Source organism: Typopeltis vanoorti, chromosome 10 (assembly GCF_054136105.1).
Source record: "Typopeltis vanoorti isolate ZY-2024b chromosome 10, IOZ_Tvanoo_1.0, whole genome shotgun sequence".
Taxonomy (NCBI): domain Eukaryota; kingdom Metazoa; phylum Arthropoda; class Arachnida; order Uropygi; family Thelyphonidae; genus Typopeltis; species Typopeltis vanoorti.
In genome coordinates, this window is record NC_143558.1 from 13,696,510 (window position 1) to 13,722,921 (window position 26,412).

Sequence of the window (26,412 nt, forward strand, 5' to 3'; positions counted from 1 at the left end):
CTGATGAATCCAGAAATAAATTAATGGATATAACATGCAAAATAGAGCAGGAAATTCTTGGAAGTGCAAGCAAGAGAAATGGGCAGATCTTTGCTGTAACCTGGATCCAAGAAAAGACAGTCAACACTGGAACATTATTAGAATCCTAGACAACAAAAACATCAAAGAAGAGAACCAACAAAAAACAAACTCATCATAAATGATGGGAAAAAAGCTATTACAGATCGAGAAATGGCAAACACACTGGCAAAAAAAATTATTCAAACAACTCCAAACTTCGGTATAACAGAGAGAACAAGTTCCTCAATAAACTCACAAGTAAGATACTAAAACAAGCAAGAACATACCAATCTAATGACATCTTCTCTGAAGAATTTACACTGAACTAAATTCATCAATTGAGAAAACTGCACCTGATAAATTGCCTGATAATGATCCTATCTTTGGTCATATGGTCAAACACCTTGGCAAAAACGCCAAAGAACAACTTATGGACATTCTTAATACTTCTTGGAGAATAGGCAAATTTCCAAAAGAATGGAAAAAATCAGTTATTGTACCCATCCTAAAACCTGACAAAAATGCCACAGAATGTCAAAGTTATAGACCTATTGCATTAACAAGTATACTCTATAAAATCACTGAAAGAATCATACACTCCAGACTCATGCACTGGCTCACAAAAAATAAGAAAATTAACTTCTACCAAACTGCCTATAGAGCACGTCATTCGATGACAGATCAATTATTCTACTTCTGTCAAACAATAATAAACTCATTTCAGGATAAATCAACAAAAAAGACAACTGTCATATTCCATGATATGACTTCTGCTTTTGATTGTGTTTGGATCAAAAAATTAATACAAATAGTACATGATATAGGAATTAGAGAAAATACTTTAATCTGGATCACTGATTTCATGAGAGGAAGAAAGATGAAGGTTAGAATCGATGTGGATAACCTGGGCTGTGTTCCCCAGGGCTCAGTATACTCAGTCTCTTATTATTCCTTTTATATGTCAATAACATTCATTCTTACCTTACAGAAGACACAAAAGTAGCTTGCTACACAGATGATATAGCCATCTGGCACACTAGTGATAAACTTAAAGAATCGGAAGAGATTGATATTTTTCTAATCCTCTCATGGAACAAATCCACGAGAGGATTAGAAAAATAGTCAGATGAACTTTAACTCAAAATCAACCCAGATAAAACAAAACTAAGCATCTTTAGTATAGACAGGAAAAATAGACATTCCCTACAATGTCAAAGTCATGATCAACAACAGGCTAATTGAAAAAGTTGCAAATCCTTTTTATCTTGGTATTACGCTTGATCAGGAATTACGTTTGGCTCAACACATCTCTGACACTTCCAAAAGGGCTCTCAAAAAAACTAAATATATTGAAAAGGCTTTGCAGAACAAATTTGGCACAAAGCCAAAAATTCTCAAAACTACCTGCACAACACTAATAAGGCCAATAATGGAATATGCAGCACCTATCTGGTCACCTTCAGCTTCATTGGTAAAGGAGAAATTAGACAAAGTACGAGCAAAAGCATCCAAGATTATCATTGGTGCAATCTCATCCACTAACAACATCAGAGCCCAACAGGAATGTGGGCTTGACCTGCTGGAGGATAGATGGAAATTTGCTACCATAAAGTTTATTAATAATATCAGAAGCTACCAAAGCAATCATATCTCCCTAAAAACTTATGAACATTGAAATCAAAAATGCAGACTTCACAGATCATCAACTTTACAATATGATGACACTATCAGGAAGGAAATAGATCTTGATCATCTAAATTCCCACATAAGTAAAGAGCCTCTATATTCCAGTCCTTTACCACCAAATACCTCCATAAATCTAAACCTTATGAAATCCTGTACAAAAAAAAGAATCAAAAGAAACACTCAAAGAAAGAGGGCTCAATACTATCAACATCCTCCAAACAAATTATTTGTTACACCGAAAGATCGTCAGATACCAATATGATTAATGGAGGTGCTGGTGCTCTCCTTCTACTCCTGAAAGGTGCAAAACTTTCAATAAAAGTTGGATCTGGGAGAATTGCTTCAAACTTTATCAGCATACTTTATGCAATAAATAAAGTACTCAAAGCTTATTTAAAATTATCATCATCTCAACAATCAGAGGGAATTATAATTTCCAGTGACTCAAGATCAGCTATGCAGCAATCAAAAATGGCAATACCAAGCTCACACAAAACATCCATAAACTCTTACTAACTAAAGTGTTTGGGAAAAAGTTTTACAACAGATTCCTGCTCGTGTAGATTGATTACAATGAGGCAGTTGAGAAATTAGTAAAAGAGGCCAGAGAACTCAACCAAGAAACTGACATGTTAACTCTTGCTGATGCTAATGCATTAGCAAAATCTAAACTAATTCCACTAAAATCAGGGATACACCATCAAATTCCCAAAATCAATGTTGACAGAAAGACCTCCACCACGATAGCAAGACTCCGAACTGGACATTTTAGAGGAATGAAGATCAATACGGATGCTACAAGAACATATAGAAACTGCAATAACTTCCCTAATACTGAACTGACACCCATTCACATTTTTAAATGTCCAGCAATTACAGCAGCCTTGCAAGCAACAGCTCTATACAAACAAAATCATCAAAGCCAAAGCAGTTCAAAGGAGCACATGGAAATATCTAAGACTCTTCAAAGGACAACAACAACAACAACATCAATCTTATGATAAATATACCCAGCGTTAGTTATGTTACATTAGTTTTGTTGTTGAAAATAACATACTAATCACAGTGATAGTTCCTTATTCTAGAGTGGTGTATATATACACATCATTCAGACAATACTAACTTACCCTAAACCCATCATATCCCCAAGAGAACTCATCACCTCCAAGTTCACAAGAAGAAGCAAATACTAAGGTTGCCCAACCAATCTTCATTGGTCCTAGTGTCATTATTTCAAACTCATAGTACCTATCAAAAATTTTAAATAGCAATATTCAAATTATCCAAGGAAAAATATTTATATTTATTAATAAGATCACATGTTATTTGAATAAATACTTTTAAAGATTCAATAATGCAAGCTGACTAGATTTAATGATAGCAGTTTGAGATATAGATGAAAACTGCATATGCTTAAGTTTTTTAATTACAGATAATATAATTCATAAATAATTGCTGTTTAACTTCTATGTTAATGATATTGGCAAAGATATGGATGGGGATATTCGGTTGTTTGCAGATGATGCAAAGTTGGGAAAAATTATGAGGAGCAGAGCATATGTTGTGGCCTTACAGGAAGACTTGAATAAATGGAATGAATGTGCACAGGAGTGGAGATACCAGTTGAATGTTGCAAAATGTAAGGTTTTAAAATTGGTAAACAAAGATAGGATATAGAATTTATGCTTAATGGTGATATATTGTTGGAGGTGGAGGAAATAAGAGAGATCTTGGAGTGATGGTGGATAAGGATCTAAAATTTAGAGGACACATTGCCAAAACTGTGAGGACAACACAATGAATTCTGGGAATGATGCAGAGGACACTGACTTGTAGAAATAAGGAGATTCTTTTTCTGTTGTATAAGGCTCTTATTACGCCACACATGGGCTACTGTGCCCAGATTTGGTCACTGGATTTCAAAAGGACAAAGAGATGTTGGAGAGGATCCAGAGGTGACTGACTAAGGTAGTTTCTCTGGAATGTCAAATATAAGGAATGGTAGAGAAGATGAAATTTGCAGAGTCTAGTGGATAGGAGGAGTGATATGATAGAGACTTTCAAGTTGGTAAAGGATTGTTATAGGATCAATGTTAGAGAGGGTTTTACAGGAAACAGTGGGAGATCAGAGGAGAACAAGAGGTCATCCATGGAAGTTGTAGAAGGAGGGTGTGAGCAGGAGCTTTCCTTTTTTGCATGCAGAGTTGTGAATGATTGGATTGCCTTGCCTAAGAGTGTGGTGTCTGCAGAGAATTTGAGTGTGTTAAAGGCACAGTATGATGAGCTGTGTGCATGACAAAAGGATCTCCTGGATCGGTCTTTGACTCTATGGAGATCTTGGGATGATAATAATAATAACAAGAATACAGTAGTGATAATATTATAATTTCAAGAATTTTATCACGCTAATTACAGTTGCTGTAAATTGTAGTTTATGTAGTTTATATGTGGTTTAAATTAGATTTATGTTGCTTTTGTCTTAATATATGTTCTTTTGTACAGCACATTTTTGTGAAGTAGAACAATGGCACCCAAGAGAAACTTGTTCAAAGAATTTTCCTGAGAGACTTCATGTAGTGTCTGCAAAATGTATTCTTTATTACAAGTGAGTGAATTTTAAATATGCAGAAAGTGTGATGAAAGCGAGTACAAAAAGAGTGGGGTGGGTCCAAAGAGTGAAGTTGCAAATATAACAGGGAATAGGTGCAAAAATGTGAGCGATGTAGAGAGAGTTAAAATGATGATCTTAAGAATAGCAAGCATGAATGATGTGAAGAAGGAAGAGCTATCCATAATGTATGTGTATGTGTGTGTGAGAGAGAGAGAGAGAGAGAGATGTAGCAGGCTTGTGCAGAATCCTTCCTAGGACGAAGCTCAAGCTTCAGTGAATGCATAAATGTCTAGTAAGTGGTACAACCGAGAAAAGAAAAAGAAAGAAGAGTTGTAAGAAAAGAGAAAGGAATGCTTGACTAAATAAGAAGAAAGAATTTTTTTTTCTCACTTGGCTACAAAGTAAATTATATTTGAAAATGAATTATATTCATCTTTTCCATTAAGTGACCTTTTTTATAATGCATAGTAATATACATGTCCGAAAGGAAGTGTGCTTTACATGATGGAATACTAAGGCAATTGATTCACACTGCCTCTCAAGTCATTCGTGCCCACTATTACAATCATCTCATCTACTCTCTCACCTCGCTTAACTGCCATAGTCACACTATCTATTGTTTCTCCAGGCAAACACTCTTACCATTCTATCTTGTACACCACAGGTAATTGAGTTTCCATACATTGCACCTTTTACCAATCTGTTTCTTCCTTGCTCACCTGCATCCCTCACTTTCTCTCTTCTAACACCGTCTTTCTTTGCTTTTCCCCTTACCTGTTATCCTGTCATCTCACCATTCCTGGTTCCAGCACTGTCTCACATTTTTCTCATTCCCTCTCTTTTACTGGTTCTCGTAATCTCTTCCCTTCCATCATTCCCATCTCTCTCTCTCTCTCTCTCTCTCTCTCTCTCTCTCTCACTCCTACTCTAATCAACTTTGCATTCAATGTCATGAGTCACCTAATCTCATCTTTCATGCTTCTGGCTTGTTCTCAATACATTCCACTTCTTCTTTCAGCACATCTATCTCTCTCTTTCTCTGCAAGCTATCTACTCTTGCTCGACATTCATTTCGACATTCACGATGTTTCAAACCTACTACCTTCCCTACTTTTATGTTTTCATTCATATTCCTCTTGTTATCTGTTATCTTCACCCTTGATCACATTACTCATCCCTCTCAGTTGGTATTCCCCTGTTTCTGATGGAATGCTGCTGAGATCTGTTATGATAATCCTAGGAGAATTCAGAACAATGCTGAGGACTTTTAGGCACCAATTAGTTTTCAGCTAAAGTTATTAGCATTAGTAAGGTTATAGTATTTTCAGAGTGTGAGGGAAGGTTATAGTATTTTCAGAGTGCGCACTCTAGGCTATCTGGTAGGAGATAGAGGACAACAGTACAAAATATATAGTTTGTTACTGCTCTAGACCAGGGGATGCAAAGGCTAATATGTATAGTATGCATCAGCTAATAAATTCAATGCATGGAGGGGTGAGTGATTATTATAAGGAACTTCAACTATGGAAATGCAAATTGAAAGAGGGAACACATGGGTGGAAGGAAATGGAATTTATGCAGTTAATAAGGAGTAAGTACCCGAGGTAGTGATGGATGGTTCAAGGGTTTGAGAGTGCTTGATCTAATAATCTGATCTGAGGATTTGTTTGTAACCAAGAAGACCACATTGCCATGATCTGGGGAGAGTGATCAAGCAGTCTTACAGAATGTGGAATTACAGAACTGGTAATTATGACAAACTTGGGGGACTGCTTGGGGCAATGTACTATCAAATGAGATACTGCAAGGGATGGATATTGATAGCGTACTGGAAGTGGTGACGAGGTGTTTGAAGAAAGCAATAACAGACTGCATACCAAGAGTAAAGAATAAATAAGATTAGGGATAAATGGAAGAATAGCATTATTCAGCAGGCTGCAAAGATTTTAAAGAAAGTGATCAGCAAGTGTGTAAGCAGTACAAAGCATAAGCTAGAAGTGTGAAGTAATGAAGGCAGAATCAGAGCATGAGATAAAATGATCTGTGCAAGCTAAAGGTAATCCCAAACAGACTTTTGGTATATAGTGCAAGTAAAAAGTAGAATGATTACAGTACAGTAATTCTGACTGGCAAATGCTGATAGCAGGAAGGTCACTGAAGGTAGGCAAAATAGTTGGATTAATAAGTGATCACTTTGCAAGAGTATATCATCCAAGTGAAGATAATGCAGTAATAGTTGCAGGAACTGATATGGAAATAGAGTTAAATTAACTGGAGCTGCATAAGATAGTACAGAACCATGATGTGAATGCACACTGCAGGATTAGTGGAATCGCTTAGAATCTAGCTTGGAATCGCCTGACTTTGACCTTCTTTGGCTGAAGATATTCCTCTGCCACTCAGTCAAATTCATCCGCTGTCTCTATCGCTCTCCTAACACCACCAATCACTCAGAGCTCTTTCATTTTCTCTCCTTAAAAGTTGATTTTCTCCAGTTCCACTCCCCAAATAGCTTTGGGATGGATGAGCTTACAGCATCACAGAATATCAGCAGGATTCAGATATGGAGGCAAACTTATTTGGAAATTTTACCATCTACAGAAAAAAAGAATCGCCCGACAAAGCCATGCCAAGTATGTACACGAAACAAACAATGATACGAAACGCATTATTATTGTCCTGTTTGCCAGGAAAAACCACCATTGTGTGTGGAAAATTGTTTTAAAGTGTATCATTCGTAATTTGAATAAATTGGTTTTTATTTTATTGATTTTATTAGTTTTAATTTGATTTACAAATTACGGGTTAACTCGTGCTTGGCATAGGAGGTCAGCAATCGACATACGAGTATATTCGTAGTTGGTTTCTGAGGCACATATATAATATACTATATTTTAGCTGAAATTATTTCCCTTCTACCAAGCCCCCAGACGTGCACTCCACTTTATTCACAAGCAAAGGATCCAAATTAAGGCACTTATACTAAGGGTCAACTTGTGCTTGGTATAGGAGGTTGGTAATCGACATACGAATATATTCAAAGTTGGCTTGTGAGGCTCATATACCAACTACGAGTATACTCATAGTTGGCAGCGAACATGTTAATAAACTGACTACATGGTGATTACTGTTGGACTTTGCAAAGTGATTTGACAGGATACTGCATGGAATTTTGATATCTTACACTCAGAATCCCACCATCTAGTTTTCGTGTCCCTGACTGGCCACACAGAATCTGTTCCTCTCACCAACAATCTACCCAACATCACACTACCACTGTCTCTCAAATACAGATCAGGTGCAGCAAACAGCTCTCTCCTGCCATCAAATTTATCCTTATATCCATAAATGTAAGTCTGCTCTTCCTGCCTATTCTAGCTGTCATGCCATTCATGGTCATTGCTCTTCTCCTCAGCTCTCTACAATCATCCCTTGGCAACATACTCACAATTCTCCCTCTCACACTCTTACACTTCACTGTCTCTAGCAACACTAGGAAATCTCATGGTAATTCATTCACACTTCCTTGCAAATAATCTGTTCTCACCAGCACAGTCTTTCCTCTCCTCTCCACGCCTCAGTCACTCTTCCAATTCTTGCTTCTCTCAGACATACTTTTGACACTTGCTCCATTTTCCCACTTTCTTCACAGCATCCCCATACAGCACTACATTATTTTCCACCATTCCACTGCAATTATTCATTTTTGACACGTCTGCTACTGGCACCTTCCTTTTTGCAACTCCAACTACCAATCTCCTCTCTAAATATTCACTTTGCACATGCCTCAATTTATTCCTCAACCTTGTTGATTATTTTCCAATATCCTCACCTGGAGTCAGACTCATCTAGGAGGTCACTTTGTCATACATACAGCTCATCATACAATGTCTTAAACACATTCAAATTCCACCTTCCACATCAAATCGCCAACAGTGTAAGACTGGATGTAGCTTGTGTCCTTTCCATAGCAAAACCACCCAAAACCAATATATCCAACAAGGAATTTAAAGCCCTACAGGAATTGAGAAATAATAAAGAATTAGTTATCACCAAAGCGGATAAGGGAAATGCAACTGTAGTACTTAACCAAAAGGACTACAAAGGTAAGCTGAATGCTTTTCTATTAGATCAGGCTACTTACCTCCCTATCAATTACAACCCCACCAACTCACAAATTAGAAAACTTCACAGGCTCCTTAAGAAAGTCACTTCTTGGCCTGTAGAAGTTACCAACAGATTAAAACCGTTTAACTCTATACCCCCCCCCCCCCGTATTTACGGACTCCCAAAAATACATAAAGAAAATGTGCCATTGCGTCCCATAGTGGATGGCATTGATTCCCCCACATACAAATTAGCTAAACATTTGGCCAAAGAGCTCACACACTATACTGGCAACACACCATCACACATAAAAAACTCAGCCCACTTCAAAGCCAGCATAGAAAACCTTACACTCCAACATACTGACATAATGGTCAGCTTCGACATCTCCTCCTTATTCACAAATGTCCCACTCAAGGAAACTTTAGAGCTAATCCAAGCTAAGTTTTCTCCCGATATCTCAGCCCTATTTCAGTTCACAATGAACTCAGGCTATTTCGTTTGGCAGGGAAAATTCTACAAACAAATAGAGGGGACAGCCATGGGCTCACCACTCTCCCCACCTTTGGCCAATTTCTTTATGGAGACCTTTGAGGAAAAAGCCTTAGCCTCTGCCCCACAAAAACCAACCATATGGCTTCGCTACGTTGATGATGTGTTCGCTATTTGGCCATATGGCTCTGAAACACTCCTCTCATTCCTTACACACTTAAACAACCAACATGCCAGAATCAAGTTCACCCTGGAAAAAGAGGAAAACAACTGCTCCTAGACACACTAGTCACCCGCCAGCCTGATGGAACTTTGGTTTTCTCAGTTTACAGAAAACCCACCCATACAGGCAGATACATCCACCAACAATCCCCCCCCCTCACAACAATATGGAGTGGTAAAAACACTATACAATAGGGCTAAACTAATCTGTTCTAATGACATAGCCCTTAACACTGAACTAAATCACATCCTCAACACTTTCTCAGCCAATGGCTACCCCCCAAAAAAAATCCAAAAAATATTAAAACCTACAAACCACAGCCCCCCCCCTCCTCCCCCCTCCACAAAAAAGATTACTCTAAATCCATCACCATCCCCTACATCCAAGGCACCTCAGAAAAAATTACCAAAATTCTAAAAAAAACATGACCTCACCTTCTGTTACAGGCCTTACAGAAAATTGGCATCCCTTATCTGCTCTACCAAAGACCAACCACTTCCCCTAGACCTACCTGGTGTATACCAGGTCCCTTGCAGTTGTAAACTGTCGTACTTTGGCCAAACAGGCAGGACAGCGAATATCAGAATTTCTGAACACAAGGACTACATCCGGTTTTACAAGTATAGCCATTCTGGTCTTGCAGACCATGCTCTGGATACTCGCCACAGAATACGGTGGAAGAAAGCTACAGTAATACACCGGAGCAAATATAAATACGAAAGATTATTTATGGAATCAGCCTCTGCCCTAAGAAACTCTCCGAACCTCAACAAATTTGGTTGTATGCGACTGCCCCAAATTTGGGAGGCATACATCAGCAGACCTTCAGCCCAACGGCCAAGAACACCTACTTAGCCCGCCAGAGGGCACCATCAGGACTTCTAGGAGAACGATAGCTTCATATCTTCATTCTCAGTTACTGTATTGTTAGTGCCTGTGTGCAACTGCCTTTTTGTAAGTTCCTTTTGAAAATGGCAATGTGACATTGCCGAAATATCGGAAATATTAATTAAAGTATAATTTAATTTATATTCGGATCTACGTTGTTTCAATTCCCTAAGTGATTTAGAAATTCAAATTCCCTGCAGACACCACACACTCACGCAAGGCATTCCAATCATTCGTAACTCTGAATGCAAAAAAAAACCCTGCTTCTCACTTCCTTGTTCACGCCCTCCTTATACAGCCTCCGGGGATGACCTCTTGTTCTCCCCTGATTTCCTACCATTTTATGAAAATCCTCTTCAACATTAATCTTATAACAATCCCTTACCAACTTGTACATCTCTATCATATCACCCTCTCTTCCTCCTATCCAGTAGACTCTGCAAATTGCATCTTCTCAACCTTTCCTCATTTCCGACATTCTAGAGATCAGAAACTATCTTAGTTGGTCACCTCTGGACCCTTTCCAACATCTCTTCGTCTTTTTGAAAACCAGGTGACCAAATCTGTACACAGTAGTCCATGTGTGGTGTAATTGGAACCTTATACAATAGAACAAGAATCTCCTTATTTCTACAAGTCAGTGTCCTTGGCATCATTCCCAGAATTTGGTGTGTTATCCTCACAATTTTGGCAATGTGCTCTCTAAATTTTAGATCCTTATCCACCATCACCCCAAGATCTCTCTTATTTCCTCCAACTCTAACAATATATTACCATCAAAAATAAATTCTACATCCCATCTTTGTTTCCCAAATTTTAAAACCTTACATTTCGCAACATTCAACTGGTATTTCCACTCCCATGCCCATTCACTCACTCTATTTAAGTCTTCTTGTAAGGCCACAACATCTGCTCTACTCCTTATAGTCTGTCCTAACTTTGCATCATCTGCAAACAACTGAATATTCCCATCTAAATCTTTCCCAATATCTTTCCCAAAGGAGTAGCCCTAAAATACACCACTAATGAATCCTTTCTTTATGAATCCTTTTTTTTCCAACAGAGGGCAGGCCAACAATTGTTGTAGCGGTTGGTCAGGATCTTTAACAAACCAGTTTGATTGTAGTGTAGCTTGTTTTCTGTATATAGTGTGTACGCTCCAGAAGATGACCTTGACATAAAGGTTGAAATGTCGAATGTAGATTTTAGTTATATTAAACTAAAGTTTTTATTCAAACACGGTAGTTGTCTCCATAATTTTCAAAAATGTACACCACTAATGACTTTCCTTTTCTAGCATATTGCACCCTCATACACAACTTGCTGATACCTATCAGATAGCCAATATCTGATCCAATGCACTAGTCTAATATTCACTCCTATCTGTGCTAGTTTGACTATCAACTTATCATGCAGTAATCTATCAAAAGCTTTTACAAAATCTAAGTATACTACTGTATAATCTTCGCTATTCCAACTTTTGTAACACTCAAATTGATAATGTTATTCACACCACTATTGATTGCTTCTTTCACCACATTACTCACTTGCTTTTTTTCATAACTTTCTTACACATTCAGTGCACTTTCACTGTAGTGCAAGTGCAGTGAATTTCTCTTTGCTATCAGTTGAGCACTCATTCTTCTCATTACATTCTCACTACTGTCATCTTCAGTCACTGTCCATCAACTATGCATTCAACTACACTTCCTTCAAACTTAAAATCCATAATTTATTGACATAACCTAATGAATTCATATTGCACACATGCTTTTCAAAAAAAGTAAATCAAAATTTAACTCATGCACAGACAAAGCACCACCCACCACCTTGTGTTTTATGCCAGTCAGCATATATTTATTAAGTCTAACTTCATGAATAGTTCTTCAATAATTATAATTACACATGACTTCAGTAACAGAGTTGAGAAGGATTATGTGTTTACCATTAGATGATATCACTGGAAGAATTTATCTATGCCTCGAAACACAAGAAGTAGAATGTAATATGTAGTACGTATGGCAAAGCATAACAAAATTTCAATTTACCTGTTAAGTGAAGCTTACCATTTTCCTACATTAACTGCATAAGTACTTTCAGCTCTGTAAGTTCGCTGGTCATATTTCACTTTGTCTTGAGATCCTAAAACACCTGTGAAATTTCAGGATCATTACTATACATAAAATATTATTGAATTCTTATTTCAATTAGAATGTTAATTTCGTTATACAGTTTACGTGCCAACTATTACTTATTAGTAAGAAAATTGCAGTGCTTGCGAATATTCATTTTTATAAAATTAATCCATTATACAAACCTTCTGGTCCCTCTCCTGCTGGAGGTTCTAACACATAACCATATGCCAACAAAGTTCGTACAGTTTCACTAGCTGTATCTCTGGTTTAAAAGAAATAACTTAAATTAATTTTACTTTATGAATAACTGATGATGATTTAATATTTCTATAACATTTATTATATAAAATTTTCTGCAAATTTCTGGTTTAAGGTGCAAATTAATCAAAATTTATTGGATCAGAGAAGCGAAACTAAATAATTGCTATTATTCACTTATTACAAGTTTTATACTGATATATTTCCTTTGAATAATAAATTCAAAGTAAAGTTTCCATTAATTATCTTATATGTTAGCATACAAAAGGGGATTTACCTATTAGCTGTTTTTATGGCATCATCGACATTTTTATATGGTACTAGATGAGGACTTCTCTTTGTCGCACTATCCTATGTGGAAGTGATGAAACAATAAAAGTTTATTTAATTAACACTAATTTAATGACTTGCAGAATTAAGTTTTGATGCAAGTGCAACGAATTTATTTTTTACTAAATAATTTAAGGAAATTACAACGGCAACTAGGATATACATTAAAATAAATTTTAACATACTTCAATATTTCGGCAACGTCAAGTTGCCATTTTCAAGAAACTTAAGAACAAGACACGTGCATGCAGGCACAACAAACAGCAAGTGAGGAAGAAGCTATTATTTCACCTAAAGTCCTGATGGTGCCCCCTAGTGGGCAACGTTGGTATTCTATTCTTGGGCGATTGGGCTGAAGGTCTTCTGATGTAGGTTTCCCAAATTTGAGGCAGTCTCATGAAGCCAAATTTGTTGAGGTTTGGATTGTATCTTAGGGTTGAAGCTGATTCCATGAAAAGCTTTTCATATTTGTATTTACTATGGTGTATCATCATAGCTTTCTTCCACCGTATTCTATGGCAGGTATCCAGTACATGGTCAGCAAGACCAGAGTAGCTGTATTGGTGAAATCGGATGTAGTCCTTGTGTTCTGAAATTCTTATATTTGCTGTCCTGCCTGTTTGGCCAAAGTAGGACAGCTTACAGCTGCAAGGGACCTGGTATACACCAGGTAGGTCTGAAACAAGAAGTTAAGTCATGTATTTTTAGGATTTTTGTAATTTTTTCTGAGGTGCCTCAGACATAGGGTATGGTGATGGATTTAGAGTAATCCTTGTTGTGAGGGGGGGGTTACTGGTTTCAATATTTTTTGGATTTTTTGGGGGGATAGCCATTGGCTAAGAAAATGTTGAGAATGTGATTACCTTTTCTCTTCGCAAAAGGCTCTTCGTATTTATAACCGTGCCAGCCAAACCTTGCTCAGAGAACAAATTGCCATGACCTGCTGTTTCCTGAATGATGCTAACTTAGCTATACAGGAAGATGACCTTTCAAGCATCTTAAGCCACGAAATTTGGTCTATTTTATACAACATCTCATGCACTGCAGCAGAGAAAGAATTTAAAAAAGTATGAGATTGACACATCAAAAAATTTGAAAATTTAAAAAAGAACTCAATCTCGAAAACCACAACTTCCTACTGAAACAGTAGTCAACCTTTTGTCATTTAGTGTGAAACCTGAAGCACTCGACGCCCTCGCATGTGGCCACAACTTCGCCATTGCATCCAGAAGAATACCTGCTGAAGATATTATGATACGAACTGAACGCGGGATACAACACCTTCCAAACCATGTCACCAACGATGTTAGACTGGATGTGGCTTGTGTTCTGACCAAAACTAAACCACCAAAAGCCAACATGCCCAGTAAGGAAATTAAATCTCTACTAGAATTAAAGAAAAACAAGAAAATAACAATCACCAAAGCTGATAAAAGGAACACCACAATATTGCTTAACCAAAAGGATTACACAGGTAAGCTGAAAGCTCTATTGTTAGATCGGGAAACTTACCTCCCTATCGAGTAGAATCTCACCAACTTACAAATTAGAAAACTCCACAGGCTCCTTAAGAAGGTCACTTCTTGGCCTGTGGAAATCACTAACAAATTAAAAACATTTAACTCCCCCCCCCCCACGCCTCTCCAACTCCACTGGCAACACACCTTCACACATAAGAAACTCAGCCCACTTCAAAGCCTGCACAGAAAACCTTACACTCAAGCACACTGACATAATGATCAGTTTTGATGTCTCCTTCTTATTCACAAATGTCCCACTCAAAGAATCCTTAGAGCTAATCCAAGTTAAATTTCCTCCCGATATCACAGCCCTATTTCAGTTCACAATGAACTCAGGCTATTTTGTTTGGCAAGGAAAATTCTACAAACAAATAGAGGGGACAGCCATGGGTTCTCCACTCTCCCCACCCATGGCCAACTTTTATATGGAGACTTTTGAAGAGAAAGCCTTAAACTCTGCCCCACAAAAACCAACCATTTGGCTTCGCTATGTTGATGATGTGTTCGCTATTTGGCCACATGGCTCCGATGCACTCCTCTCCTTCCTAACACACTTAAACAACCAACACCCCAGAATCAAATTCATTCTGGAAGAAGAAAAAAACAACTGCCTTCCTTTCTTAGACACACTAGTCACCCGCCAGCCTGATGGAACCTTGGTTTTCTCAGTCTATAGAAAACCCACCCATACAGGCAGATACATTCACCAACAATCCCACCACCCCTCCTCGCAACAATATGGAGTCATTAAGACCTACACAACAGGGCTAAACTTATCTGTTCAAATGACAATGCCCTAACCACAGAACTAAACCACATTCTCAACACTTTCTCAGCCAATGGCTACCCCCCCCAAAAAAATCCAAAAAATATTGAAACCAGTAACCCCCCCCTCACAACAAGGATTACTCTAAATCCATCACCATACCCTATATCCGAGGCACCTCGGAAAAAATTACAAAAATTCTAAAAAAACATGACTTAACTTCTTGTTACACACCATATAAAAATTTGGCATCCCTTATCCGCTCTACTAAAGACCAACTCCCCCCCCCCCCAGACCTACCTGGTGTATACCAGGTCCCTTGCAGCTGTAAGCTGTCCTACTTTGGCCAAACAGGCAGGACAGCAAATATCAGAATTTCAGAACACAAGGACTACATCCGGTTTCACCAATACAGCTACTCTGGTCTTGCTGACCATGTGCTGGATACCTGCCATAGAATATGGTGGAAGAAAGCCACGATAATACACCGTAGTAAATACAAATATGAAAGGCTTTTCGTGGAATCAGCTTCAGCCCTAAGAAACAATCCAAACCTCAACAAATTTGGCTGCATGAGACTGCCTCAAATTTGGGAAACCTACATCAGAAGACCTTCAGCCCAATCGCCCAAGAATACCAACATTGCCCACTAAAGGGCACCATCTGGACTTTAGGAGAAATAATAGCTTCCTGCTTCTTCCTCACTTATTGCTTGTTGTGCCTGCGTGCACGTGTCTTGTTCTTAAGTTTCTTGAAAATGGCAACGTGACGTTGCCAAAATATTGAAGTATATTAAAATTTATTTTAATGTATATCCTAGTTGCCGTTGTAATTTCCTTAAATTATTTAGTTTAAAAAATGCATAACCAAAGTTTAAACCTTTCCATGAGAAAAGAATTTATTGTTACATATATAAAAAATTATTATTGTTGTTGTTGTTGTTATCCCAAGATTCTATGGGATCACAGACCCATCTAGGAGGTCCCTTTTTTCATACACACAGCTCATCATTCCATGCCTTAAACACATTCAAATTATCTGCAGGCACCATGCTCTCAGGCATAAGAGCATGAGAAATTGAATGTTCCAGGGATAACCTCTTGTTCCCCCCACCCCCTATCTCCCACACATTTGCAGGCTTGATGTTTTTTAGCACAACTAATCTTCAACTAATATATATATTTCAGCTGATTTGTTATTATTATTTATTAACATCAGACCTCCAAAGAATCCAAATACTCACTGATGGTGGTGCACACTCTTGTTGCAAAAAAAGATAATCAAATTATGTCTTAAACCACAGACCCATTCACAGTGTCTGTACTTCACACAGCAATGCATCCCACTTATCAAACTCACTAAAAAATCTCCTACACATTAATTTGGAAACAACTCCTCACTAACGTATGTCTCAATAATATCTCATCTTCTTCTATTCACACAAAGCAGAGCAAATTGCATTCTTTCAATCTGCTTTATATCCTACATTCTAGAGGCACCATACAGAATTAGTGAATCTTCTCTAGGCCATCCCTAAAATATTCTTCCCCTTAATAAACAGGTAACTCAATCTTGCACAGTAGTGCAAGATTGAGTGTGGCCAAATGAAGGCCTTATATGAGAAAACCACAGCCATAATCTTTGCTTCTACATGTTAAAGTACGCTCATTATTGCCATCATCCACTATGATGTTCTCACAATTTTTGTAACATGACCATTAAAATTCATATCTTTGTCCATCATTGATTACAGATTTCACATCTTCTCCATCTACTTCAAAATTTTCTCATTAAATGTATGCTCTGCATCTCATCTTTGACTACCAAATTACTAGTAGTAATCTAGTCAAGGCTTAGAGTAGTAGTTCAAATTTTCCACTAGAATGAATGAGAGTGCAATCCCAAAAGATTTTTTTTCTTTTGGATATCACTTTCCCCTACTACCAAAAAAAAACCTTCTGTTACCTACCTACTTGACAATCAATCAATCACTTATCCAATTACTATTCTATTATCCACTCTCATCCATTGCAATTTAGCTACTGGCTGTTTGTTGTATGATCTATCAAGGGCCTTTGAAAAATCAAGTATATCACTGTACATTCATTTCCCTTATTCAGTAAAGTTATCATCCTGTTGTACTACATAAGCAGATTGCTAAAATCATGACATTTAACCAAATGATGGTTACCATCACATAGATTACTGCTATTACTAACACAGTTCTTAATCCAAGCTGTCAAAAACATCTCCACTACCTTATCTACAATCCCAGTCTTATTCACCCCCCCCTGCAAGGAGTTTATAGCCAAAATTTCTCAGCTCTTCATGGAGTGTTCCTTCAAGAGAAATGGTGATATGCTGTCAAATCATATTGCCTTATTAACATCAAGTTTACTTAATTTCTCATATATCTCCTCCATATCCAATACAATCAAGCTCCTCTTCTGGAGCTTGAAAGTACTATATTTTCTGTAGTAGTTATCAAACAACCACTAACATCATCCTCCTGTAATCCTTCTTTTTATTCTCTATTTTCTATATATTGAAAGAATTCCCCAGGACTTTTCTTGGTATGATCAGCTAATTATTGCTCATACTGCACTTCTGCCTTCTTGTTCTTGTCTCATCTTTATAACCATTTATCACATATATATGTCTACCTAGACTCAACTACTCCTATGCATCCAAGGCCATCTTATTTCTATACGTATCATCCCCATATTCATTTCCATTCTCATTAACTGTATTTCCCTGTCCATTTTATCACTTGTACCACTGTCATGCTCTTTCACATTACCTGACTTCTTCAGATCCTTTGTTCATATCACTCCTCATTATACTCTTCTAAATCTCTCAAATTGATTTACATATTTAACTGCATATTTAAATGCAGCTAAACATATTTAAATGCAGTCCACCATATACAGTTTCATTTGTCCCTTAAATTTGTTCCAACACTCTCGTTCTTCTCTTTCTCTCTCTCTCTCTCTCTCTCTCTCTCTCTCCACACAGGTAAGCTAGCATATGTTTCATGATTTTGCTTGCATCCTACCTCATCATCATCATACCTGAGCAACACACTAACTACCCTTCCTACCATAATGTTGTCTTTCATACTCCTTGATCTCCTGATATCATTACAATTCACCTTATACTCATCCTAGTCTTTCATTCCCACAGTTAACAACTCCTCTGCACATTTTCTTCACATATCTAAAGCACAAATTACTCTAATTTTTCAGGATGATTAAATGCATGATTAAACAAATTAAATATGTTTCACAAGAATTAAATATATTCTCACCTTTTAATCATATTTTATTGATAACCATGATTTTTTTAACAAATTGACCATTTTAGTATATTATTATTATTATCACTACTACCCCAAGATCTCATGGAGTCAAAGACTCATCTGGGAGATCCTTTTATCACACACGCAGCTCATCATACCATGCCTTGAACAAATTCAAACTCCTTGCAGACACCACACTCTCAGGCAAAACTTTCCAATCATTTACAACCCTGCATGAAAAAAACCTGCCTTTCACTCCCCTACTCACACCCTCTTTAAACAGTTTCCAGGGATGACCTCTGGTTCTCCCCTGATCTCCCACTATTTTCTGTAGAACTTCTCCAGCATTGATCCTATAACAACCCCTTAACAACTTGTAGGTCTGTATCATATCTACCCCTCTTCCTCCTATCAACTAGACTCTGCAAATTACATCTCAATCTATCATCATATTTGACATTCCAGAGATCAGAAACTACCTTAGTCAATCGCCTTTAAACAATTTCCAACATCTCTTCATCCTTCTGAAAACCAGGTGACCAAATCTGGGCACAATAGTCTATGTGTGTTCTAATCAAAGCCTTATACAACGGAACAAGAATCTCCCTACTTCTACATGTCAATGTCCTCCGTATCATTCCCAGAAGCCTTTGTGTTGTCTTCACAATTTTGGCGATGTGTACCCTAAATTTTAGATCCTTATCTGCTATCACCCCCAGATCTCTTATTTCCTCTACCTCCAACAATATATTCTCACTAAGCATAAATTCTGCATCCCATCTTTGTTTTCCATATTTTAAAACCGTACATTTTGTAACATTGAACTCACATCCCCATTTCCGTGCCCAATCGCTCAATTTATACAAGTCTTCTTGTAAGGCCACAACATCTTCACTACTCTTCATGGTTCATCCCAACTTTGCATCATCTGCAAAGAACTGAATATCTCCATCCAAATCTTCACCTATATTGTTAATATACAAGTTAATCAGTAATGTCCCCAAAACAGACCCCTGAGGCACTCCATTAGTGACTTTCCTTTTCCTGGATATTGCATCTCCATACACAACTTTCCTTGACTCTGCACTTATGAACTCTCACTGAACAACACTCTCTCTCAAGACTCCCTCAAATCCTTTAAAATGCAAGCCTTTCACCTTGCATAATTCCTGCCATCAATCTCATCCCACACATCTATAAACTGCACACCTCCTGCATGACGTATCTGTGCACTGAGTCATTCGTAATCATCACTCTTGATCTCAGCTCGCCTCAATCATACCATGGCAACAGACTCATAATTTTTACTTTTTCACTCACTTTTTCATGCACTAGCAACTCTCTAATGCCTTCTTGCATACTACACTTGCCACCTACTAAATCCTTTGAACCTGCCAAAAATGAACATTTCTTTCACCCTCATTCTCTGCATCTTTACAGCATCCCTAACATTATTAATCTTGGCACTAGGAAAACATAATTTTGCCACACTCTCCTCAAGCATTCATCTTGTCAATGAGTCACCATACAAACTCTCGTGCTTTCACCCACTTTAGTTCAATTTATCTCCCCTGAAATCTTCCACTTTTTTTTTTTTTTTTGATTCTGTGTCATGCCATTCACTAGGTGTTTCTCTAACCACTATAATCCCACATACCATCTAATGTACTTATAGGTTTACAGACTTTTACAGGTGTGATTCGAAAAAATTCTTTTAGTATTTTTAACCCCCCCCCCCTCCACTTTGGATTGATGCTTAATGAGTAGCTAGTCTTTTACAAAAGTAAATTATGCAAAAATTCCACAAACTGTATGGTATTTATACTTAAAATTCATTAATATCAGTCAATAAATCACTTGTAAGTAATATGAAATCCCTTAGTCTTATTACAGTTATGCTTCACTACCTAGAAATAACAGCAATAATTATTCCTAATAATTATTGCTGTTATACCTGATAATAATTACCTCATTAAGTCCATATGTCCAGTTCTGTTGAATCCTTTCCTTGGCCCAAACATTATGAGTATTTTCTGCTAATAAATCTACCAATTCTTCCATTTTCTGAGTCATTGTTATGGCACTTAAATCAAGAGGTGCTGGTTTATATCCATTAGGTTGTAAATATGGACTAAATTAAACAAAAAAAAATCAATTATGTTTTATTATCTTAAATATTATTTTAAGTAACAATCTCAAAAATGTTTACAGCTAAATATATATATATATATATATATATATATATATATATATGCATGTGTGTGGGAGGAAGGTTGTATCATTTATTTGTTTTTGTTTTGATTTGTCTGGTGCCATATATCCATTCAGTAACACATTGTCACACAGTCAATCACTTTTTAAAGATTACATTCTTCATACTACACACAAGATTCTGTAGCTTGCTCATGACATGCATCATACACTTCCTGTCAACTGAAAAAAATGGAACAGGCAGAAATGGAGGAGTGCATGTCATCAATCCATACCAAATGAATATGTGGAACTATTTAAAAAATATACAAAAATGGAACAGTAATAAGACAACAAATAGAAAGCAAGAAGATCCCTATATAAAAAGGGATAAGACAGGAAGATTCTATACCCCCTAAAATTTTTACAGTAGTGCTTTAGGAGATGATTCAAAAAAGTAAGTGGCATTCCAAAGCATGAAAATAAAAAGTGAAAGCAAGAAGATAGGTCTTAAAATAAATAGAGAAAAAACAAAAGTTATGTTCAATAGGTACTTAAGAACAAAAACAAAAAAACTTGATGATGAGCCAATGGAAATAGTCTCCTCTTATATGTACTGGGCAACTTTTTTAACAATGAAAATGTATTACAGAGCAAAATTAAAAGAAGAATGCAGTTAGCCTGGTACTCATTTGGGAAATTGAACTACATCTTCAAAAATAACTTACCCATCTTCCTGAAAAGTAGAGTATTCAACCAATGCATATTACCAGTACTCACCTATGGCTCAGAAACATGGGCACTAACTAAACAAATGGAAAAACAAATACTGGTGATGGAAAGAAGAATGGAAAGAATCATCTTGGGAATAACACTAATGGATAAAAAAGAAGAGGAATGGATCAGATCACAGATAAAAGCCTTGGATGCAATAGAAATTGTAAAAGCATCCAAAAGGAGATGAGCAGGACATCTGGCTCGAGGAATGGACAATAGAAGGACGAGAAAAATAACAGAATGGATAACACCCAGAAAAAGAAGACAAGGACACCCAAAAACAAGATGGGCAGATGAAATAGAAAAACTAGCTTGAAAGAGATGGATGGCAGAAGTAGAAGACTGGGAAAATTGGAAGATCATGGTGGAGGCCTTCATCCAGCAGTGGATCGAAAATTGCTGAGTAAGAAGAAGAAGATATATCCATTCAGTAACATTGTCACTCAGCCCATCACTTTTTAAAGATTACATTCTGCACACCACCACACAAGATTCTGTAGAATGTTGTGCTCATGACATATCACACACTTCTTGTCAACTGAAAATGGAACAGGTAGGAGATGAAGGAGTGCATGTCCACTTGAAATGCAGACAATAGGAGGTGCTGGATGATTTCAATGATAGTATCTCAAGTTTTAATAAGTGGTGTATTGAAAACAAGTGATGGCTAGCAGATGGGTAGGGACAGTGTGATTGGTATAAGGAAGGCAAGAAGGTTAAGATGGATTTAACTTTATATAAATCATACAATTATAAATTGAAGGTCAAATCTTTCCCCAGATTATGTGAGAATGACCATGCATGAAGATCACCTGGATGGTAACCAGCTACATGACATCATCTTTGAGGATGAAATATATGTGGATTTACAAGACTGGTGATTATGAAAAGCTCAAGAGATAGGTTACATATATCATCGAACAAGGCCCAAGCAGCACTGATCTCCCTTCCAGAAAAGGAAATCAATTCTGGTTGGGACCTACTCAAGAACTATCTGGCAGAGGGCAATGTTTAAATGCATTCCATTCCAAGCAAGGGTCAGATGAGGTTAAATAAGGTAAGTGTGACATGGATGAATGAAGAGGTTGGGTATGCAATATAGACGATGCCAGATTAATGTGAATGAGGCTTTTCACAGAATGGGAAAAAACAAGAAGCCATTAGTGGAAGTTTTATAAAAGGAGAATCTGAAGGAGAAGGTAAAAAGTTAGTTTTTGGCATGGAGATTGTTGGGTCATTGGGATGCATTGCCTGAGAGTATAGTGAGTGCAGAGATGATAAATACATTTAAGGAACAGTATAATAAGCTGTGCGTGTGTCAGTGGCACTGCCCACAATGATGGTTCAGAGGTCCGAACCATCATTGTGGGCAGTGATGGTTCAGAGGTCCGACAATAATAATAATGATGATGTTTTCTTCTTTTCATATGGGTTTGAATCCATTTGTGGATTTTCAATTTTTATGGGCAACATTAAGTAGTAGATGAATTTCCTCACTCAGCATGAGACCAATAACATGTTTATAATAGGCTTGAAGTAACTATAAACTATGGTTTCTAGAGGAAGGATCACAGAATATTTCATGTCTGCCAGGCATGGTAATAATCATTCAGACTGCATTAAAAAAAAAAATAAATAAAAATGTGTACTAACTTCTTAAAATGACCAGACAGACAAAATTATCAAAATATTCTATCTCATTTTTCAGATATCAGGTCATAGACATTTGGTTCAACATGAATTTTTTAAATAAATGGAGAGGAAAGTATATACTTACTCATTATGTAATTTTATTGATTTAATTCTAGCAGGTGGCTTGTCAACTGTGATGTGGTATCCAAGTGCTAGAATTGTTCTGAAAAGAAAGGAAAATTTATATATACTTAAGGAAAATTTTTAAAATTTAATATAAAGAAAGGTTCAAAAAACTATACTCTACACAACAGTCATTTTATATACTTATTATAATAGCGTGCTTATTATTTTTGTAAGTCAATTTGTATAACCAGGAACAGCCCATTCCTTCCTATTTACCAAAATCTCAAAGAGATTTTTCATTATTATTATTATTATCATGGAGTCGCAAGACTCATCATGGAAGACCCAACCCAGAAAACACACAGTTTATCATACAACTCCTTGAAGTCATTCACCATTCATGCTTTCACTATCCTCCATATGCAAAGAAAACACTCTTCACTCTCTTTATTATTATTACCCCATGGAGTCAAAGACTGATCTGGGAGGACCTTTTATCACACACACACACATCTCATCATACCATGTCTTAAACACACTCAAACTCCTTGCAGACACCACATGCTCAGGCAAGGCATTTCAATCATTCACAACTATGCACAAAAAAAAAAACAAACCTGCCTCTCACTCAACTACTCACATCCTCTTTATACAGTTTCCAGGGATGACCTCTGGTTCTCCCCTGATCTCCCACTATTCTCTGTAGAATTTCTAAACCATTGATCCCATTACAACCCCTTACCAACTTGTAGGTCTCTATCATATCTCCCCTCTTCCTCCTCTCCACCAGACTCTGCAAATTACATCTTCTCAATCTTTCCTCATACTCAACATTCCAGAGGACAGAAACTACCTTAGTCAGTCGCTTTTGGACCCTTTCCAACATCTCTTCAGCCTTCTGAAAACCAGGTGACCAAATCTGAGCACTATAGTCCATGTGTGGCCTAATCAAAGCTTTATACAACGGAACAAGAATCTCCCTAATTGTGTCTTCCGCATCTTTCCCAGAAGCCTTTGTGTTGTCTTCACAATTTTGGCAATGTGTCCCCTAAATTTTAGATCCTTATCCACTATTATCCACAGATCTCTTATTTCCTCTACCTCAAACAATATATTTTCACCAAGCACAAATTCTGCATCCCATCGTTGAACATCGATGCAACATTGAACTCGCATCCACATTTCCGTGCCCAATCACTCAATTTATTCAAGTCTTCTTGTAAGGCCATAACATCTTCACTACTATTTATGGTTCGTCCCAACTTTGCATCATTTGCAAACAACTGAATATCTCCATGCAAATCTTCGCCAATATCATTAATATAAACGTTAAACAGCAATGGCCCTAAAACAGACCCCTGAGGCACCAAACTAGTGACTTTCCTTTCCTGTATATTGCCCATACACAACTTGTTGATACCTATCAGATAGCCAGTCTCCAATCCAATGCACTAATCTAATATCCAACCCCATCTGCTCTAGTTTTACAGTTAACTTATCATTAGTTACTCTAAGACTTAGCGAAATCCAAGTATATTACTGTGTATCCTTCTCCTCTGTCCTAGGAGGCAGTCACTTTTTTGTAATAAGTAAGTAGATTAATAACACATGATCTCCCTTTAGCAAATCCATGCTGTTCATCAAAGATAATACCATTGTTGTCAACCCAACTCTGGATCCTAGTTCTCACAAGCTTCTCCAACAACTTAACCACAACACTTGACACACAGATAGGCCTATAGTTTGATGCTTGAGTTCGATCACCTCCTTTATGAAGTGGCACAATCTTGCCCTCCTTCCACTCCTTAGGAACTTGACCAAGTGCAAGACTCATATTAAAAAAATATGTCAAGGCAGGTGTCAACTCCCTTGCACATTCCTTCACAATACGTGGTGATATATTATCAAGTCCCACAGCCTTATTTATGTCTAGTTTACTCAACTCCCCATACACATCTTGCTCACATACAGTCAGTCTCTCCTCCCCATCATCAACTGCTCTCAATCTCTCCATGAAGTTACATTCACGAGATTGAAAGATCTTTATGAACTGTTCATTAAGTATCTCCACCACATATTCTGCAACAGCTGTCTTTATACCATTTTATCCAATCAATGTCATCCTTCCATAACCATTCTTTCTTTTGCTGTCTACATGTCGAAAGAACTCCCTATGTTTCTTTTTGTCTTCATTAGCTAACTGCTGTTCATACCTGTCTCTTTAGCTACTCTCACCAACCAAGTCACTCTCCTTGCCTGGTTTTTGTAGACCTCATGAAATTGGATATTTTCACTTCTCTTATGCTGCCTGCACAATGCCCTTTTTCTCTGTATCACATGCTTCATCTCTTTATTCATCCATCTCACACCTACCTTATTTAACCTTCTCACCCTTGGAATACATTTAGACATTGCATCTACTAGATAGTTTTAGAAAATTCCCCAAGCTGCATTGATCTTTTTTCCAGCTAACTCCTCATTTCATGCTACACCCGCAAGCTGTCTCCTGAGCTCTTCATAATCACCCCCCCCCCTTATAGTTCCACATATACCTTTTCTCACAGGGTTCCTCGCACTGCTGGCAACCACCCAGGTAATCACTTCATGGTCACCATCACTGACTGGTGGAAGATTTGGCACCTCATTTATAATTACACCCTCTGATGAGATAACCAAATCCAAGACCCTTAATCCTCGTGTGCCCTCTGTTACATACTGTCTGAGGTAGTTATCCCTCAAAAACTCAAGTAACTCATTTTCTTTACTTCCAGTTGCTATCTCATCATTCCAGTCTATATTGCCATAATTAAAATCACCCTTTTCTTATTTGCTTGGGTAATTTGACTATACATTTCACTATCACCACCATCCACATTACCTGGTCTATAACAACATCCCACCAAGTATTTGCTTCCAATCAACTCTATCTCACACCATACTGCCTCAAAACCATTGGCACTATTTCCGTCTTGCATCTCTACTTTGTATGAACATAACTCTTTCTCTATCATCAATAGCACTCCCCTCCCTTTTTACCCCTTCTATCATAAGATAGAAGGGATAAAAAGTAGAACGGTATGATGGGTAAACACATCATACCCTTCTATCTCTATTCCTGTCAGGATGTCATCCTCTTCCAACCATGTCTCACTTATTCCGACAATCTTTGGGTGAACAGATACAATTAGTGCAATCATTTCATCTGCCTTGTTTCTTATACTTCTAGCATTTGTATACAAACACAACAGCTCATTTCTGGATCAACAGCTAGTTCCACTGATACCACTCACTCGATGTGATCTCTCTATTTTTG

At 37.3% G+C, this 26,412-nt stretch overlaps 1 protein-coding gene across 3 annotated transcripts in view; it reads right to left on the bottom strand.

The window, feature by feature from the left end:
• RyR (Ryanodine receptor) overlaps positions 1-26,412 on the bottom strand; it is a 1,703,288-nt gene that overhangs the window by 1,240,336 nt on the left and 436,540 nt on the right. For all 3 annotated transcript variants that reach the window (XM_090399345.1, XM_090399347.1, XM_090399344.1), the window contains exons 25-30: positions 23,119-23,196; positions 20,343-20,505; positions 12,738-12,811; positions 12,385-12,464; positions 12,134-12,218; positions 2,874-2,994 (exon numbers count right to left, since the gene is read on the bottom strand). In XM_090399345.1, the coding sequence (XP_090255471.1) occupies positions 2,874-2,994; positions 12,134-12,218; positions 12,385-12,464; positions 12,738-12,811; positions 20,343-20,505; positions 23,119-23,196 (601 nt within the window). The remainder of the gene's footprint in view (positions 1-2,873; positions 2,995-12,133; positions 12,219-12,384; positions 12,465-12,737; positions 12,812-20,342; positions 20,506-23,118; positions 23,197-26,412) is intronic.